General features: G+C 53.4%; 1 protein-coding gene across 1 annotated transcript in view; it reads left to right on the top strand.

Annotated features, from left to right (window-relative positions):
- Positions 1 to 18,828, top strand: part of RYR2 (ryanodine receptor 2) — a 232,928-nt gene that overhangs the window by 188,467 nt on the left and 25,633 nt on the right. Inside the window, 10 exon segments of the mRNA XM_029047213.2 lie at positions 903 to 1,002; positions 2,574 to 2,653; positions 3,363 to 3,439; positions 6,114 to 6,187; positions 7,732 to 7,812; positions 8,786 to 8,874; positions 10,068 to 10,196; positions 11,737 to 11,841; positions 16,050 to 16,131; positions 17,234 to 18,525. Of these exon segments, the coding sequence (XP_028903046.1) occupies positions 903 to 1,002; positions 2,574 to 2,653; positions 3,363 to 3,439; positions 6,114 to 6,187; positions 7,732 to 7,812; positions 8,786 to 8,874; positions 10,068 to 10,196; positions 11,737 to 11,841; positions 16,050 to 16,131; positions 17,234 to 18,525 (2,109 nt within the window).

The following is an 18,828-nucleotide window of genomic DNA, read 5'->3' on the forward strand; positions in this document are numbered from 1 at the left end:
TCCATCAATCGGTCAATCGGCGCGATATCTACCGAGCGCTTACCGTGCGCGGAGCGCTGCTCTAAGCGCTCGGGAAAGTACGGCGCGACAGAGTCGGTCACGATCTCTGCCCTCAAGGAGCTCCCGTTCCTCAGTGCTCCAGCTGACGGTCGAACCTGTCTCGGACTCACCGTGCCTTTATATTTTCCCGTGTGATTTTTCCTCCTTATGTTTTCAGTGGTATTTTTCAATGGGACCGAATCAACGCCCATCATCGCTCCAGCAGCGCCATGCCCGAGAATGCAAAATATAAAGGCACAACGCAGTCGTCTCTCTTTTGGGGGGGGGAGCCCCGGGGGCTGGGAGACGGGGGACTCCCGCGGGTCCATTACGGGGTCGAAAATCCGCCTCCCGGCGGGCCCGTCCATTTGGGTCGAAGGCCGCGACGTCTCGGATAAAGCGATTCGGCGATTCGGTGCGGGTGGACGCAAGGCGGGCAGCCCTCGCAGCTATCTGCCGAGCAGTTTCGGGGGACGGCTCGAAATGGGGCACGTCTGAGGAGGGAGGAAGAAGCCTCCATTGGACCGAAAAAAGGCGCCAAAGGCGTCGGGGCGGGGGGGCCGATCCGACCGTCTCCGAATGGAAGAAAAAATTCCTCTCCCTTAAGCAGCCGCCCTCCGAGAATTCCCTCAAGAAAGAGGGACTGGGGGCGGGTGGTGGGCAGAGCGGGGGAGGGCGCCAAGGCGTCGGCACTGGGCACATTGGTTCAGTCGCCTCGCTCGCGAAGCAGCGGGGTCCGATGTTGTCATAGAGCCCGTCCGTCCGTCCGTCCACCGGGAGACGGCTGGAACCGCGGTCTCGAGGAATTTCAGGGCCTCCCCTCCCGCGGGATGCCCGGTGAACGCTTGGGGTTTTGTGTTCAGGAGAAAGAAATGGAGAAACAGAAGCTTCTGTACCAGCAAGCCAGACTGCACGAACGAGGAGCCGCCGAGATGGTGCTGCAGACTATCAGTGCCGGCAAAGGTCAGGCCCTCTCACCCGGTGAGAGGATCGCCGCCGTCCTCCCCTCCCCTCATTCATTCATTCACTCGTTCCGTCGTATCTGTGGAGCGCTTTCAGCGTGCAAAGCACCGTACTAAGCGCTTGTCCTCCCCACCGCCGCTCCCCGGGCTCCTTCCCCTCCGTCGCTCTGTCCGCCGGCCTGCTGAGGGTCAAATGCACTCCCCCTCATTGATCGGTAACGATGATGATGCTCAGCGGGAGGTATTCATTCATTCAGTCGATCCGTTGAGCGCCCGCTTTGTGCAAAGCACTGTGCTGATGTATCTGTGTAGTGCTCACTGTATGTAGGCCTTACCAAGTGCCAACCACTGGGGCGGGGATGGTTATTTGATCCCCATTTGGTCCCTTAATAATAATAATAATAATGATAATAGTAAAAATATAGTCCTTACCAAGTGCCAACCGCTAAGGCGGGGATGGGTATTTGATCCCCATTTGGCCCCTTATTAATCAATAATAATAATGATGACAGTAAGAACACAGTGCTTACTAAGCGCCAACCTTTGTGGGGAGATGGGTATTGGATCTCCATTTGGCCCCTTATTAATAATAATGATGATGACGATAAGAATATAGTGTTTACTAAGTGCCAACCGCTGAGGCAGGGATGGGTATTTGACCCCCATTTGGCTCCTTTTTAATCAAGAATCATAGCGATAATAGTAAGTCCGTGATACTCAATGCCATCAGTGGAAAGAGCCCGGGCTTTGGAGTCAGAGGTCATGGGTTCGAATCCCGGCTCTGCCACCTGTCAGCTGTGTGACTGTGGGCAAGTCATTTAACTTCTCTGTGCCTCAGTTACCTCATCTGTCAATTGGGGATTAAGACCGTGAGCCCCACGTGGGACAACCCGATTCTCCTGTGTCTACCCCAGCGCTTAGAACGGTGCTCTGAACATAGTAAGCGCTTAACAAATACCGACATTATTATTATCTGCTTATTAATTGGCCCCTTATTAACTAATGATAGTAATGATGATGATGATGACAGTAAGTCTGTAGTGCTTAGTAAGTACCATCCCCTGGGGAAGCGGGGACAGAGATTTGATCCCCGTTTGGCAGACGAAGCAGCTGAGGCCCAGAGAGTTCAGGCAACTCGCTTGAGGTCACCCGGCAGAGCCGGGACTATCGGGCAATCGATCAGTGGTATTTATTTAAAGCTTACTATGTGCAGAGCCCTGTGCTGAGCGCTCGGGGGAGTGCAGTATAACAGATTCAACAGGCACGTTGACGAGGTTACAGTCTAGAGATGAGTTTTCAATCTAGAGGCGACTTTACAGTCTAGAGCGGGACTTACGGTCCAGAATTCTGGCATCTGGCCCCAGGAGTTTTCCAGTAATCATAATAATCATAATTGTGGTATCTGTTTAGCGCTTACCTACTTTTATTATTATTATTCCAGTAGGCTGCGCTGCCTACTCCTCACGATCTCCTCAGATCTGAACCGGCTAGCCGGGTCAATCGTCTTTCTTAGGGCAGGGCGGGTCGTGCTGATGCCGGATGCTCACAGGGGCCTGGCTCCTTGTTTCCAAGGTGACACGGGACCCATGGTGGCCGCGACCCTGAAGCTCGGGATCGCCATCTTGAATGGAGGGAATTCCACGGTCCAGCAGGTAACCGGGCCGTGACGCGGGGGGGGGAGGGGCGGGGGGATGGACGGGCAGGAGGTGACGGGAGACACTGAGGTTTCCGGTGGAAGGGGGAAAAGGCAAAACGGCGGCCGGGTCTCGTCTACCTCGGCGACGTGTATTCTGGGCTGGTGGGGATCAGTGAAACCACCACCAAGCCAGGCAGTCGGTCAGTCGTACTTACTGAGCGCTTAGTGTGTGCGGAGCACTGTCCAAAGCGTTTGGGGAAATATAATACAAGAATATAAGATTTACGAGGCAAGAGACGGGTCCCTGGGAGATGCAGGTGGTCTTTCAGATGCCCTCAAGGGTGTCTCCGGGGAGGGGTGAAGAAGAGGAGCCCACAACACTCTCATCTCCCCTCTCTCCCCCCAACACGGGAGAGACTGGAGGACTGCGATCCATCCATCGGTGGTATTTATTGAACGCTTACCACGTGCAGAACACCGTACTAAATTCTAGACCGTGAGTTCGGTCGGGCAGGAAACGTGTCTACCAACTCTGCTGTGCTCTTCCAAACACTCAGTCCAGTGCTCAGCGCACAGTAAGCGCTCAATCGACCCCATTGATCGAAGGATTGATTAAGCACTGGGGAGAGCACGGCAGAACAGAGTTGGTAGATGAGTTCCCTGCCCACAAGGAGCTTACGGTCTAAAGTGGAGAGTGGACTTACCATTTATTGGACTTCCCCTAGAAAATGTTGGACTACCTCAAGGAGAAGAAGGACGTAGGCTTCTTCCAGAGTCTCGCAGGTCTCATGCAGTCATGCAGGTGAGAACATTCCGTCCTTCGACCGCCTTGAGCTCCCGGGAGCGTAAGCGTTGAGTCTGGGAGACGTGTCTTCCGAGCCGGCCTAAATCCTCGTTCCCCTTCACGCTTAAGTCCGGAGAGCGCTTTCGGCCGCTCGTCGAATCTTCATCCATCAGCGGTATTTGCTGAGCGCCTGTTAGGTGTGGAGCTCTGTAGTAAGCACTTGGGAGGATACACTAGACACCATCCCTGCCCTCAGGAGCTGACGGTCTAGCAAAGAGATAGGCGCCAAAATAATTTACAAGTAGTGGAGAAAGAAGAAAGAGAGAAAGAAAGAAAGAGAGAAAGAAAGAGAGAAAGAAAGAGAGAGAGAGAGCGAGAGAGAGAGAGACAGAGAGAGAGAGAGAGAGAGAGAGAAAGAAAAAGAAAGAAAGAAAGAAAGAAAGAAAGAAAGAAAGAAAGAAAGAAAAAGAAAGAAAGAGAAAGAAAGAAAGAAAGAAAGAAAGAAAGAAAGAAAGAAAGAAAGAAAGAAAGAAAGAAAGAAAGAAAGGAAAGAAAGGAAAGAAAGGAAAGAAAGAAAAAGAAAGAAAGAAAGAAAAAGAAAGAAAGAAAGGAAACGAAAGGAAAAGAAAGAAAGAAAAGAAAAGAAAGAAAAGAAAGAAAAGAAAGAAAAGAAAGAAAAGAAAGAAAGAAAGAAAGAAAGAAAAAGGGATGGGCTCATGAGTTAGAGGTGAAGGAATGGACCCCGTACAATACGTACTTTTTTTTAATGGTATTCGTTAAGCGTTTACTCCGTGCCAGGTACTGTACTGAGCACTGGGGTAGATACAAGCTAATCGGGTTGGACGTAAATGTGAAGCGCTTAGGTGACACCGAGATACAGCGGGGATATCGATCGATGGTATTTACTGAGCGCTTAGTTTGCGCGGGGCTCCTTACTAAGCGCTTGGAAGAGTACGATACGTTGGGAGACCCGATGCCTGCCCTCGAGGAGCTAACAGGCTATTGGGATATAATCAGGGGAGATTACTCGTTGAATGGGGCGGACCTTCTTGAAGGAGCCGGGATTTCAGGAGAACTTTGAAGACGGGGCGAGAGGTGAATCTGTCGGATGTGAAATCGGGGGGCGTCTAGGCACGAAGGAGGGCGTGAGCAAGGGGTCGGCCGTGGAGGAGGTGAGAACTAGGCTCAGTCGGTCGTATTTATTGAGCGCTTACTACGTGCAGAGCACTGGACTGAGCACTCGGAAGAGTACAGTAGAAAAATCTAACCGAGACGTTCCCTGCCCAAGCTGGGTAGGTTGGCCTGAGAGAAGCCAACTGGGCGATCCAGGATGTGGTGGGAGGAGGTAGTGGATTGAGAAGCAGTGTGGCCTAGTGGAAAGAGCAGGGCCCGGGAGTCAGAGGACCTGGGTTCTAATCCCAGCTCTTTTTTATGGTATTTAAGTGCCGACTCTGTGCCAAGCACTATACTGAGCTGTGGGCTAGAAACAAGCTGATCATTCATTCAATAGTATTTATTGAGCGCTTACTATGTGCAGAGCACTGTGCTAAGCGCTTGGAATGGACGAATCGGCAACAGATACAGTCCCTGCCCTTTGACGGGCTTACGGTCTAGTCGGGGTCAGATTGGACGCAGTCCCTGTCCCACATGGGGCTCACAGCCTATCCCCATTCTGCAGATGAGGTAACTGGGGCACGGAGAAGTTGAGCGACTTGCCCAAGATTACACAGCAGACCAGTGGCAGAACGGGGTTTAGAACTGTGTCTCTGTTTCCCCAGCTGCAAAATGGGGATTCGAAACCCGCTCTTCCCTCCTTCTTAGACCATGCGCACCATATGGGACCTGATTATCACGTATCTGTGTTTAGTACAGTACTTGACACATAGTAAGCAGCAGCGTGGCTCAGTGGAAAGCGCACGGGCTTGGGAGCCAGAAGTCATGGGTTCGAATCCCAGCTCTGCTACTTGTCATCCGTGTGACTGTGGGCGTGTCACTTCACTTCTCTGCGCCTCAGTTCCCTCATCTGTAAAATGGGGATGAAGACTGTGAGCCTCATGTGGGACAACCTGATACCCCAGCGCTTAGAACAGTGCTCTGCACATAGTGAGCACTTAAACACCAACGTTATTATTATAACACAGACCACAGTTATTATTACTGGAAGGTTTAGTGGACAGAGCGTGGACCTGAGTTCTAGTCCAGGCTCTGCCTGTTGTTTGCTGTATGATCTTGGGCAAGTCATGGCACTTCTCTGGGCCTCAGTTACCTCATCTGCAAAAAGGGGATTAAGAGCGTGAGCCCCGTGTGGGACAGGGACTGTGTCCAACCTAATTAGCTTGTATCTTCCCTAGCGCTTAGAACACTGCCTGGCACACAGTAAGCGCTTAACAGATACCATTTTTTTTTAAATTAGCTGCTTGAGGGCCTTTGGTCTCCCCAGAACCTGGGAGAGTTTGTGGCAATCCCAAACTGCCGCACTTGCTCTCAAGGAGGGACACGAACAGAGGGAGAACGTGGCTCCCGGTTTGAAGAAGAGTTTTTAAGGCTTGGGCAGTGGGGCACACTCTCGTCCTCCTCTCCCGGTCATCTTCCGGCCAAGTCATCGGAACATTCCGGAGGCTGGAGTGCGCGAACGTTTCTCTCTCGGCCAGAGGTGTGAGCCGCACCCTCTGTCCTGCCTTTCTCTCCTCAGCGTCCTGGACCTGAACGCGTTCGAGCGGCAGAACAAGGCAGAAGGACTGGGCATGGTCACGGAAGAGGGATCAGGTACGACCCAAGGGAAGAGAAAGGGCCCCCGGCACCTTTCCTCCCCGTTTCCACCTTCCAGAAACAAGCGAAATCGCAGCGGACGTGGCCGTGGGCCCCTGGGAGTCGGCACATCGTAGCCAAATCTGGTCTGGGCTCGTCGCTGAGCCGCCCTGGACCTCGTGGGTCCCGGGAGTCACTGCCATGATGAGGGTGAAGACTCGAGGGGGGTTTTAAATGACCGAGGGAAATCTAGCTGTGCGTCTGAGGCGGGTCGTCTCTTACTCGAAGAGAGGTTAAACCAGTTAAGACTCGGCAGGAACAGAGAGAGGACGAACGCCATTGTCCGAGAGGAGAGGGGAACCAGCCTGAAACCCGAGGGCTCCGAGATCCACGAGAGGGGCACCGGATAAGGATGAGGGGGCGGTGAGATTCCCCAAGGTCCAGCTGTGGCTAGAACCTGATCGGAGGCCTCGAACCAGCCTGAATCACTGACTTCTGTGATCCCCTCCTTCCTCGAATCACAACCCCTGGAACGGTGGGAGGGATGTGGCGAAGAGATTATCCAGGGATCTTGCTTGTTAAGGGCACAAGACGCATCATCCTTCCAGTTTCTGCCTGCTGTAAAGTTAGGGATTTAAGCCAGCCCTATTTTATTGTTTCTGAATAGCTGGGATCGTACGGTGGAAAGCCGATTAGGATTAAATTCTCAGCGATTAAAGGAATAGGGGCAGCTGCCTTTCGAAAGGCTCACTGTAAGAGACCTTTCCCTACTGTGCCCTTGAGTTCAACTCCTGCTTTTCCCCTTCTTTTTTGAAAGTGCCGGGGTTTGCCCGTAGTTTGAATTTTGAACCGACTGTCTCCCGTTCTGCGGACTCAGTTGTTGCCCTCCGTTTTTTTGCGCTGACATCGAATCACTTAGTCTCACCGGGGCCAACTGGGTCCTGAAACCATATTTCATCTCCCCCTTCTCCCCAGCGTGGCCTAATGGATAGAGAGCATTCCTGTGAGGCAGAAGTACCCGGTTTCTGATCCCGGATCCTGACTCTGAGCCCCATGTGGGACAGGGACTGTGTCCAACCCATTTGCTTGTATCCGTCCCAGCGTTTAGTACGGTCCCTGGCACATAGTAAGCACTTAAAAAACGCTGTTATTATTATTTATTCCCTGCCAGCCCCCGGGGCGTGTTTCAAAGAGGAAGTTCTTCGATGCGAAACGGGTTTCAGTCGACCGTCACGTTCAGTCCAATCCGTTGTATTTATCGAGCACTCACTGTGTTCAGAGCACTGTACTAAGAGCTTGGGAGAGTGTAATGTAACAGTAAACCGAAACGTTCCCTACCCACAGTGAGCTTTAGGGTCTAGAATGGGAGACGGACATTAACAGAAATAAATAAATGACAGATATGGACATAAGTGCCGTGGTGCTGGGAGGGAGGATGAATTGAGGGAATTAAGAGGGGGTTTAGGGAAGACCTCTTGAAGGAGATGGGCCTGCACGGGCCACGGAGGGCAGGGGTGAAGCGCGGGGTTTCACTCGGCCGGTCCGTGTCGGCCTCTTTGCAGGAGAAAAGGTGCTGCAGGATGACGAATTCACCTGTGACCTCTTCCGCTTCCTCCAGCTGCTGTGCGAGGGGCACAACTCAGGTGGGTGGCCAGGGCCGACGAGAGGCGGAAGCCCACCGGGACGGAGAGCCGAGCTGAGGGCGAGGGGGTGGTGGTCGGGACGTCAGCCGCCGAGCTGAGGCATGAAGTGGAAAATAAAACTCTACCGCTCCTTTGGCCCTCAGGGACATGGTATTGAAGCATTTCAGTCTGATGATCAAAAACAGAGAAGCAGCGGGGTCTAGTGGAAAGAGCCCGGGCCTGGGAGTCGGAGGATCTGGGTTCTAATGCTGCATCCGCCAATTGCTCGCCCTGACACCTCGGGGGGGGGGGGGGTCACTTCACTTCTCTGGGCCTTGGTTCCCTCAGCTGTAAAGCGGGGATTAGGTACCTGTTCTCCCCCCGACTTGGACTGTGAGCCCCACGCCGGGCCGGGCGTCCGACCTAATTGACTTGTACCTACCCCAGTGCTTAGAAAAGTGTATGACACATAGTAAACGCTTAAGAAACCATAAAAAACCCTAAAACAAAACACACAAAAAATGCCTCCTCAGGCAAATCCAACAGGAGTGGGGGTTTTCCTGCAGAAAGCATGCCCGAGGGGGTTGGCCTTAAAGAACAAGTGAGCCAGGCAGAGTCGGGAGGTCTGAGATCTCCGTTTCGGAGGCAGCCCACAGCACCGTCCCGGACGGTTGTCCCGGTCGCCCCGAGAGGCCTTTCCCCCAGGGCGATGTCCAGACAAGATTAAGAAGGGAGGTGTCGGGCCTCCCTGGATTCCGAGCATTCAAGGCAGGTCCAAGGGACACCAAACCCCGTGCCAGGGTTCAAGAACAGACCAAATCTCAACCCGCCAGGGGCTTTCCGTCCAACAGGGGAAGTGGGCCAGAGGAGTCTAGAGGGTCTCTTTTTTGATGTCTGAACGACGAGACCGAAACCTTCACCTCCCTGTGCTGAATGTTGATGGGGTGTGACGGGAGACCCCCGCCTCCCGCTGTAACTCTCCGTTTGCTCCTAGATTTCCAGAATTACCTGCGCACGCAGACAGGAAACAACACCACTGTCAATATCATCATCTCTACGGTGGATTACCTCCTGAGGGTTCAGGTACGTAAGCTCCTTCCCACACTTACCCTATTTATTTTGTTAATGAATCGCCTCGATTCTATTTAGTTGCCATTGTTTTTACGAGATGTTCTTCCCCTCGACTCTATTTATCGCCGTCGTTCTCGTCTGTCCGTCTCCCCCGATAAGACCGTGAGCCCGTCAGACGGCAGGGACCGTCTCTATCTGTTGCCGACTTGTTCGTTCCAAGCGCTTAGTACGGTGCTCTGCACATAGTAAGCGCTCAATAAATACTATTGAATTGAAAGAATGAATGAACTTACGGCCACCGAAATGCAGATCCTGGCTCCGCCACCTATCTGCTGTGGGACCTTGGGCAAGTCAGTTCGCTTCTCTGGGCCTCAGTTCCCTCATCTGTCAAATGGGGATCGAAACTGTGCATCCCATACGGGACGGGGACTACGCCCAACCCAGTTCGCTCGAGTCCCCCTCCAAGAAAAAAAATAAAAAATCATGAAATAGAATCAATTGTAAGCTCCTTAAGACCAGGGATCGAATCCTATTGGTCTATTTAAATCTGCCAGGGGCTCAATTCAGGGTTCTGCGCCTGGTAGATGCTCAATAAATACGATGGACTGCTTCTTGCAGGGGATCGCCTCCCGAACCTCGCTTACCTGTCGGGCTGTCTAATTCCTCCCGTCTTCTCAGACGTTTTCAGGTTGCCCTGTGACGTTTCTCCCTGAAGGACAGAATATAAAGCTCCAACTTTAAACCCGTCGACCCTTTTCTTTCCGCTCGAGCCTCAATCTCACTAGAAGCAGCAGCAGTAATAACATTTACCCAGCGCCCACCAGATGATCCTTTCTTTCACCATTTCATCTTCTCCCTCTCCCTTCTGAGTGGCCCTCGGATCTGTACCCTTTAAATCAGCTCACCCCGGCCCCACGGCATCTGTGTACATATCCGGAGTTTATTTTAGCATCCGCCTCCCCCCGTAGACTGTAAACGCATCGTGAGCAGGGGACTCGTCTACCGACTCTGTTCTCTCGCACTCTCCCAAGGGCTTAGTACAGTGCCCTGCACACCGTAAGCGCTCCGTTAATACCACCGGTTGATTTCGTCAAGGACCTTTCCGCCTGCTTCCCAGTCTGTTGTTGCCCGGGCCGGTGTGGACCGAAAGATGGAAAAGCGGGGCTGGGAGGGGGGATGCCGAGAGCCCAGCCTTTGTTTCCTAGGAATCAATCAGCGACTTCTACTGGTATTACTCCGGGAAAGATGTGATTGATGAACAGGGGCAGCGGAATTTCTCCAAAGCAATCCAAGTGGCCAAGCAGGTCTTCAATACCCTCACGGAATACATTCAGGTACGAGGGTTGGGGGGCTAGTTTTTGGACATAGCCAAGAAAGCCTTTCATCCCTGTGGAAGAGGGTTTCGCCTCACACCTACCGTGTGCACCGTCGCAACCCAGAGAAGCAGCGTGGCTTGGTGGAAAGAGCATGGGCTTGGGAGTCAGAGGTCGTGGGTTCTAATCCCGGCACCGTCACTTGTCTGCTGTGTGACCTTGGACGAGCCACTTCACCTCTCTGGGCCTCAGTTGACCTCCTCTGTAAAATGGGGATGAAGACTGTGAGCCCCACGTGGGACAACCTGATTACCTTGTATCTATCCCCAGCGCTTAGAATGGTTCTTGGCCCGTTGTAAGTGCTTAATAAATACCATCATTATTATCGTTATTATTATTCCGAGGGCCAGAATTCGGAGAGTCTCCTGGATCGATCTGTGAGCCGCCTGTGGGACAGGGAGCGGGTCCAACCTGATTAACTTCTATCTATCCCAGTGCTTAGAACAATGCTTGGCACATAGTAAGTGCTTAACAAGTACAAAGAAGTTCATACATTCCCAAATTAAGACTAAAGTGTCCCATGTAGCCACAGAGAACCACCTCCACTTTCTCACTGCTTGGATGCCTTCCTCCTCTTCTTTCCTCTTCCCTTACTACCAATACTAATAATTGTGGTATTTAAGTAGTTATTAGGTGCCAAGCACTGTACTAAGCACTGGAGTAGATACAAGATCATCAGGCCCCACGTGGGACTCCTAGTCTACGTGGGAGGGAGAACAGGGATTGCATCCTCATTTGGCACAAGAGGAAACTGAGGCCCAGACAAGTTAAGCCACAGGCCCAAGGTCACACAGCAGGCAAGTGGCGGAGCTGGGAAGAGAGACCAGGTCCTCGGACTCCCGGGCTCGTGCTCTTTCCGCTAGGCCACACTGCTTCTCTTTCCCTTGCCTCTCTTTCCCTCTCAGAAAAGACTAAACCAAAGCAGCGTGAAAAGTAAATTGACCATCCTTTTCTTTGGCTGATGGCGCGTTGCACTTCCTCCTAAAAGGAAATCGGGACACGGAAACCTCAGTGAACTTTTATTCAGTTGCATTTATTGAGTGCTCACTGTGGGCAGGGCACTGTACCAAGCGCTTAGCGTACAATAGAACGATAAAGAGGCACATTCCCCGCCCATAACAAGTTTACGGTCTAGAGACTGAACACCCCCAGGGGACGGACGGGGCCCGATCCAGGAAGACACGGCGTCGTCGTCCAGAGCGTGACTTCGGAAGTCTCTAGGGCACTCGGGAGATGCGGGCTACCTCAGCACACAGGGGAAGCAGCATGGCTTAGTGGATGGAGAATGGGTCCGGGAGTCGGGTTCTAATCCCGGCTCCGCCACCTCTCTGCCGTGTGACCTGGGACCAGTCACTTCACTTCCCCGTGCCTCGGTTGCCGCGTCTGTAAAACGGGGATTGAGACTATGAGCCCCGCCCGGACTCTGACGGTAACGTTTCCGCCGCCGTCCGGCTGGGTTGAGCACCCGAACTGACCCGACCGTCTCGTTGTCCCCCCTCAGGGGCCGTGCACCGGGAATCAGCAGAGTTTAGCGCACAGTCGGCTCTGGGATGCGGTGGTTGGCTTCCTTCACGTCTTCGCCCACATGCAGATGAAGCTGTCTCAGGTAGGTCCTCCGCCGCTTCCCGGGCTTATTGAGCGTCCGCTCGGGACGCTGTACTAAGCGCGTGGGAGAGTCCAACAGAGTCAGAGGACTGGATCCCTGTCCTCAGGGAGCTTGCAGTCTAGTTGGGGAGTCAGGCCCTCAGGTAAATTCCGGGTCACGGGGAGCAACCCCTGTAATACCTGCGGTACTTGTTAAGCGCTTACTATGTGCCAGACACTAGGGTAAACACACGAGATCATCAGGTTGGACCCAGTTCCTAGTGGAACTCACACTATAAGGAGGTGGGTGGACTGAATCCCCATTTTATAGATGAGGAAACAGAGGCACCGAGCAGGGAAATGACTTGCCCAGGGCCGCCCAGAAGGCATTGCCTAGTAGATGGAGCACCGACCTGGGAGTCAGAGGGACCTGGGCTCTCAGAGAAGCAGCGTGGCTCAGTGGAAAGAGCTTGGGGTTGGGAATCAGAGGTCATGGGTTCGAATGCCGGTTCTGCCACTTGTCAGCTGGGTGACTGTGGGCGAGTCGCTTCACTTCTCTGGGCCTCAGTTCCCTCATCTGGAAAATGGGGATTAAGACCGTGAGCCTCACGTGGGACGACCTGATTACCCTGTATCTCCCCCAGCGCTTAGAACGGTGCTCTGCACGTAGTAAGCGCTTAACAAATACCAACGTTATTATCCCGGTTCTGCCATTCGTCTGCTGTGTGACCTTGGGCGAGTCGCTTCACTTCTCTGTGCCTCAGTTCCCTCATCTGTTAAATGGAGATAAAGACCATGAGCCCCATGTGGGACAGGGACTGTTTCCAACCTGATCAGCTGGTATCCACCCCAGAGTTTAATATAGTGCCTGGCATATAGTAAGCGCTTAACAGATGCCATGATTCTTATTCTTATTAGATGGGTTAGAAGTTCTGAAGTGGGAGTTGAGAGGGGTAATAAAGTCAGGGACTTGCCAGAGTAAATAGTGGTGACACTGGGCTTTTTGCATGAGAAGCAGCGTAGCTTAGTGGAAAGAGCCCGGGCTTGGGAGTCAGAGGTCGTGGGTTCTAATCCCGGCTCCGCCATTTGTCAGCTGTGCGACTTCGGGCAAGTCACTAAACTTCTCTGTGCCTCAGTTAATCTCATCTGAAAAATGGGGATTAATACCGTGAGCCCCAGGTGGGACAACCCGCTTGCCTTGCGTCTACCCCGGGGCTCAGAACAGGGCTTGGCACATAGTAAGCGCTTAACAAATACCGGCATCATTATTATTATGTCTCTCCCGAAAGGATGGTAATTCGATTTATCGAGCAACCCCCCTCGGCGCATGGTACTGTACCAAACGCTATTCTGCCTCCCCATAAGCAATCCAGATCGTCAGAGAAGCAGTGTGGCCTAGAGGATAGACCATGGGCCTGGGAGTCAGAAGGACCGGGGTTCTAATCCTGGCTCTGCCACTCGTCTGCTGCGTGACCTTGGGCAAATCACCTCACTTCTCTGGCCTCAATTACCTCATCTGTAAAATGGGGATTAAGACTGAGAGACCTATGTGGGACAGGGACTGGGTCCAAGGTGATTAGCTTGTATCTACCAGTGCTTAGGACCGTACCTGGGGGAGAATAAACCCCTTAACACACTCCATGAGAAAAAAGAAATAGTCAATCAGTCCGTCACCCAGGAACGAGATTGTCGTTCTTAATGTTCTCTGAATTTTGTTCAAGAAACCGACTCCCGAGAGCCTCGTATTAAAACCGAGAAACCCAGTGCTGAGGAAAGGAATGAAATCTCTCTAAACGGGGCATGTTCCAAACAAACCCCAGCAGGGTGTTCTAGCACCTCTCACTTTGATGATCTCACCGAACGCGCTGCCGCGCTTCTCCCCTTAATATCGAGGGAGAGATGGTGGGTAGCCTGTGTTGCGGAGGTTAAATCAAAGAATCTCCCAGCAGGGTCATTGACCAGCAGACGCTTTGATCTTTAAGGATAAATGGGTCTTGTTCAGCCCCAGAGAGAAAACGCAGTGGCTAAAAGAACAAAGAAAGGGCGCGTAAGCTCATTTCTCAGCATTTTAGAAAGCGGGTGTCTCTGAGGCTGTTTTCCTTCCTCTAAGTTGGGGTGGGCTACCTCTGGAAAACACACGGCTTCTCACTAAATAAACCAGCAAGTGGGGAGAATTCCTTTCACGATGAAGAGAGCGGCAAGACTGTGGTCCTTCCTTCATAACTAAGAAATTTAAGATATTCTGCAGCGTACATGACTTCTGATGATGGCCATTTGCGTTTCTGTAGCATTCTTGGAACCCCCAAATACGTCGCAGCAATGCACCTTTATCCGGGTGTATTTAATGGTAATAATTGCGGGATTTAAGTGCTTACTGCAGGTCAGGCACTGGTCTAAGCACCGGGATAGATAGAAAGGCTCACAGTCTAAGTAGAAAGCAGATCGGGCATGGAATCTCCATTTTTCAGATGAGGTGACAGGTATGGAGAAGTTAAGTGACCTGCTCAAGCTCACACAGCGGGCAGATGGCCGAGTTGGGATTAGAACCCAGGTCCTCTGATTCCCAGGCCCGCGCTCTTTACGCTAGGCCGCGCTGCATTTCGTGTATCTTTCAGACGTGTGTTGACTTACAAAATCCCTTTTGTCTTCCAGTGCTCACATGTGGTCATCTTTAAAAATGGGATCTGGGCATTATTTCTAGGGAGCAGAATCATTCGTATGGTGGGGAAATAGCCAAATCGGTGTAAATGAAAATAAAGGATTATGATGATGGCTGTTAAGTTGGGATATCCAGTGAAAAACCTCAAGAGGAGTCCTTCATTACGATAGAATCCTTATTGGCGTCTCTTGGACCTCCTCCAAAAGGTGGTTGCTGTCTGTTCATCGTTCCCCTACCTCTCTGCTTTGTATCAGACATCCTAGCTGCCATTTAACTGTAACTTCCTTCCTGTAATAGGAGATGAGGTCACCCAGTTGTGCCAATTTGATCCCATTTTGACCGCCAGGAAGCCAATTTACCGTCCCCGGGCAGACCACACGATGAACCGAAAACAAAGAGCATCGTTGGGTTGGGGCAGAGAGAGGGGCCGGAGCATCGTGGAACATGTGCTCACAGTCCCCGAATGCTTTGGTACTAAAACGGAGGATGAGCGCCTGCGGGTCGGGGCGAGGCGGACTGACCGGTTTAGAGAGGACCATCCGTATTCTGGGATATCTTCATTTTCTCAAAAGGCCGAGAAAAGCCCGCAGAACTCTAGGACTGTCACCCCTCGGCCCGCTCACCGCGGGGCTGAAATCCGCCTCAGTCCTCTCGGGGCTGAGGGAGATGGACCGATTGGTTGGTACCTCTCAATTCTTTAATCGGAACTGGAGCCCGATACACCGTTCTCTTTGATAACACGGGGCTGCTAGTGTAATACTGGAATAACACGGGGAGGGGAATGGAAAACTCAGGCTTTCTCTCCTCCTCTCACCTCATCTGATTCTTCCCCACTTTAGGATTTAGCTTTCTTTTTCTTCCTCTCCCTTTTGCATCACCCTGACCTGCTCCCTTTAATAATAATAATGATGTTGGGATTCGTTAAGCGCTTACTATGTGCAGAGCACCCTTCTAAGCTCCGGGGGAGATACAGGGTCATCAGGTTGTCCCACGTGAGGCTCATAGTCTTAATCCCCATTTTACAGATGAGGTACCTGAGGCACAGAGAAGTTAAGTGACTTGCCCACAGTCACACAGCTGACAAGTGGCAGAGCTTTACTCATCCGCCCAGCCGCACAGCACTCGTGTCCGTATCTATCATTTGTTTATTTCTTTTAATGTCTCTCTCCCTCTCTAGACTCTAAACTCGTTGTGGGCAGGGACTGTGTCTGTTATATTGTTCTATTGGACTCTCCCAAGCGATTAGTACAGTGCTCTGCCCACAGTAAGCGCTCCGTAAATACGATCGACTGACTCTATTTCCTTTTGTCGTTGGATCTGTCGGACTCCTTCCCCTTCTCCTGCTTTTCTGGCCTTCTCGGAGACTTCCCAGCTCCTTTTCCCACTCGCTCTGAGCCCTCCCTCCCCTTTCCTTGGGCTTCGCGCCCCAACCACGGTCTACCGCGCTCAGAATCTCTGCCTTCCTGCCCGCGGAGGTTCCGTCTCTTGAGTTGCACCGGGTTCAAACCTCCCGGGGCGGGGGAGGGTGAGCGGGGATGACCTGTCTTACGAGGATGTGACACTGTTTGCAGGACTCCAGCCAGATCGAGTTGCTGAAAGAACTGATGGATCTGCAGAAGGACATGGTGGTTATGCTGCTGTCCATGTTGGAAGGTGGGTTGGATTGATCGGTGTTTTGGCAAATGGCGAAAAGTCTTATTTATTGGGTGGCTAGAAAACCCAGCTGCTGCAAGGAAGCAGCATGGCCTGGCGGATAGAGCGTGGGCCTGGGAGTCCAAAGGACCTGGGTTTTATTCCGGGCTCGGGCCCTGGTCTGCCGCGTGGCCTTAGACAAGTCTCCTTACTTCTCTGGGCCTCAGTTACCTCATCTGTAATATGGAGATTTAGACCGGGAGCCCCCCGAGGGGAGGACTTGAATGGTTAAGGCTGCGAGCCCTATGCAGGAGAAGGGACCGTGTCCCACCCGATTTCCTCGTACCCACCCCCGCGCTTAGTACCGCACCCGGCGTGTCGTAAGCCCTTAGTAAATACCAGAATTATCATTTCATTCATTCATTAGTATTTATTGAGCGCTTACTATGTGCAGAGCACTGTACTAAGCGCTTGGAATGAACAGGTCGGCAACAGAAAGAGACGGTCCCTGCCGTTTGACGGGCTTACATTTTCTGCCCCAGCGCTTAGAACAGGGCTTGACACATAGTAAGTGCTTCACACATTACCACTATTATTATGATTCTCCCTTTAGGAGACGGTCAGTAGCGTATGTTGAGCGCCAACTGTGTGCAGAACACTGTCCTAAGCGCCTGGGAGAGTCCTCTACCATAGAGTCGGTTGTCCCGTCCCCTGTCCACGGTCGGTCAATCATTCATTCATTCAGTCGTATTTATTGAGCGCTTACCGTGTGCAAAGCACTGTACTAAGCCCTCGAGAGAGTACAACATAACAACAGACCCATTTCTGCCCACAGGGAGCTCACAGTCTAGTGGGGGAGATAGACATTAATATGAATAGATAAATTACAGATATCTACATATATGCTGTATTTATTGAGCGCCGACTGCGTGCAGAGCACTGTACTAAGCGCTTGGGAGAGTCCAGTGCAAGAGTCGGTCGACACGTCCCCTGCCCACAAAGAGCTTACGGTCTGGAGGACGTCGGGGAGGGCCGGGCGGAAGATCTGACCGACGTCAGGGCCGGTGAAAACGCGAATCTCTTCCCTCCCCTCTTCCCCGCTTCCCCCCTCCCCGCCCGGCAGGCAACGTGGTGAACGGAACGATCGGGAAGCAGATGGTGGACATGCTGGTGGAGTCCTCCAACAACGTGGAGATGATCCTCAAGTTCTTCGACATGTTCCTGAAGCTGAAGGACCTGACGTCCTCGGACGCGTTCAAGGAGTACGACCCCGACAGCAAGGGCGTCATCTCCAAGCGGGACTTCCACAAGGCCATGGAGAGCCACAAGCACTACACCCAGTCGGAGACGGAGTTCCTGCTGTCCTGCGCGGAGACGGACGAGAACGAGACCCTGGACTACGAGGAGTTCGTCAAGCGGTTCCACGAGCCGGCCAAGGACATCGGCTTCAACGTGGCGGTCCTGCTGACCAACCTGTCGGAGCACATGCCCAACGACACGCGGCTGCAGACGTTCCTGGAGCTGGCGGAGAGCGTGCTCAACTACTTCCAGCCCTTCCTGGGCCGCATCGAGATCATGGGCAGCGCCAAGCGCATCGAGCGGGTCTACTTCGAGATCAGCGAGTCGAGCCGGACCCAGTGGGAGAAGCCGCAGGTCAAGGAGTCGAAGCGCCAGTTCGTCTTCGACGTGGTCAACGAGGGCGGCGAGAAGGAGAAGATGGAGCTGTTCGTCAGCTTCTGCGAGGACACCATCTTCGAGATGCAGCTGGCCGCCCAGATCTCCGAGTCGGACCTGAGCGAGCGGTCGGCCAGCAAGGAGGAGAGCGAGGAGGAGAAGCCGGAGGAGCAGGAGGTCGGCCTGGGCTTCTTCTCCGTCCCCACGGCGACCTCGGCCCTGCTGGCCCTGAGGGTCCACACGCTGGCCCTCGTGAAGGCGCTGAGTGTCAAGAGCCTGAAGAAGCAGATGAAGAAAGCCAAGAAGATGACGGTGAGGGACCTGGCGGCCGCCTTCTTCGTCTCCTACTGGACCGTCTCGGCGGGCCTCCTGCACTTCTCCTCGAGCGTCCTCCGCGGCTTCCTCCGCGTCCTGGGCGGCCTGCTGCTCGGGGGCGGCCTGGTGGAGGGGGCCAAGAAGATCCGGGTGTCCGAGCTGCTGGCCAACATGCCGGACCCCACGCAGGACGAGGTGCGGGGGGAGGGCGAGGAGGGCGACGGGAAGCCGGCGGAGGCGGCCCCGCCGGCCGAGGACCTGACGGACCTGAAGGAGCTGGCGGAGGAGAGCGACCTGCTCTCGGACATCTTCGGCCTGGATCTGAAGCGGGAGGGAGGCCAGTACAAGCTCATCCCGCACAATCCCAACGCCGGCCTCAGCGACCTGATGAGCGATCCCGGCCCCGAGGAGCAGGAGCCTCTCCAGGTGGCGGGGGAGAGGGGAGGGGGAGCTTCTCGGGGACCTCCTGGATCGGGCCTCGTGTCCCCCCGAGAGACCCGGCTGTCGTCTCGGAGGGAGACCGGAAGCCCGCTCCATTGGCCCCGTGGCGGTCGAGACCCCGGGACGGTCACCCCGCGCGGCTGATCTTTTGGGGGGGGGCGGGGTGGGTCCGCGCTGGTTCCTGGGGGTGGTCCTGGCTGAGTGGCAAGTGCCACCCATGCCGGCGTTCATTGGATCGTCCATTCGGACGTATTTACTGAGCGCTCCCGCCCTCGGCCACGGTGCTTC

The sequence above is a fragment of the Ornithorhynchus anatinus genome, chromosome 19 (genome assembly GCF_004115215.2).
Source record: "Ornithorhynchus anatinus isolate Pmale09 chromosome 19, mOrnAna1.pri.v4, whole genome shotgun sequence".
NCBI classification, from domain to species: domain Eukaryota; kingdom Metazoa; phylum Chordata; class Mammalia; order Monotremata; family Ornithorhynchidae; genus Ornithorhynchus; species Ornithorhynchus anatinus.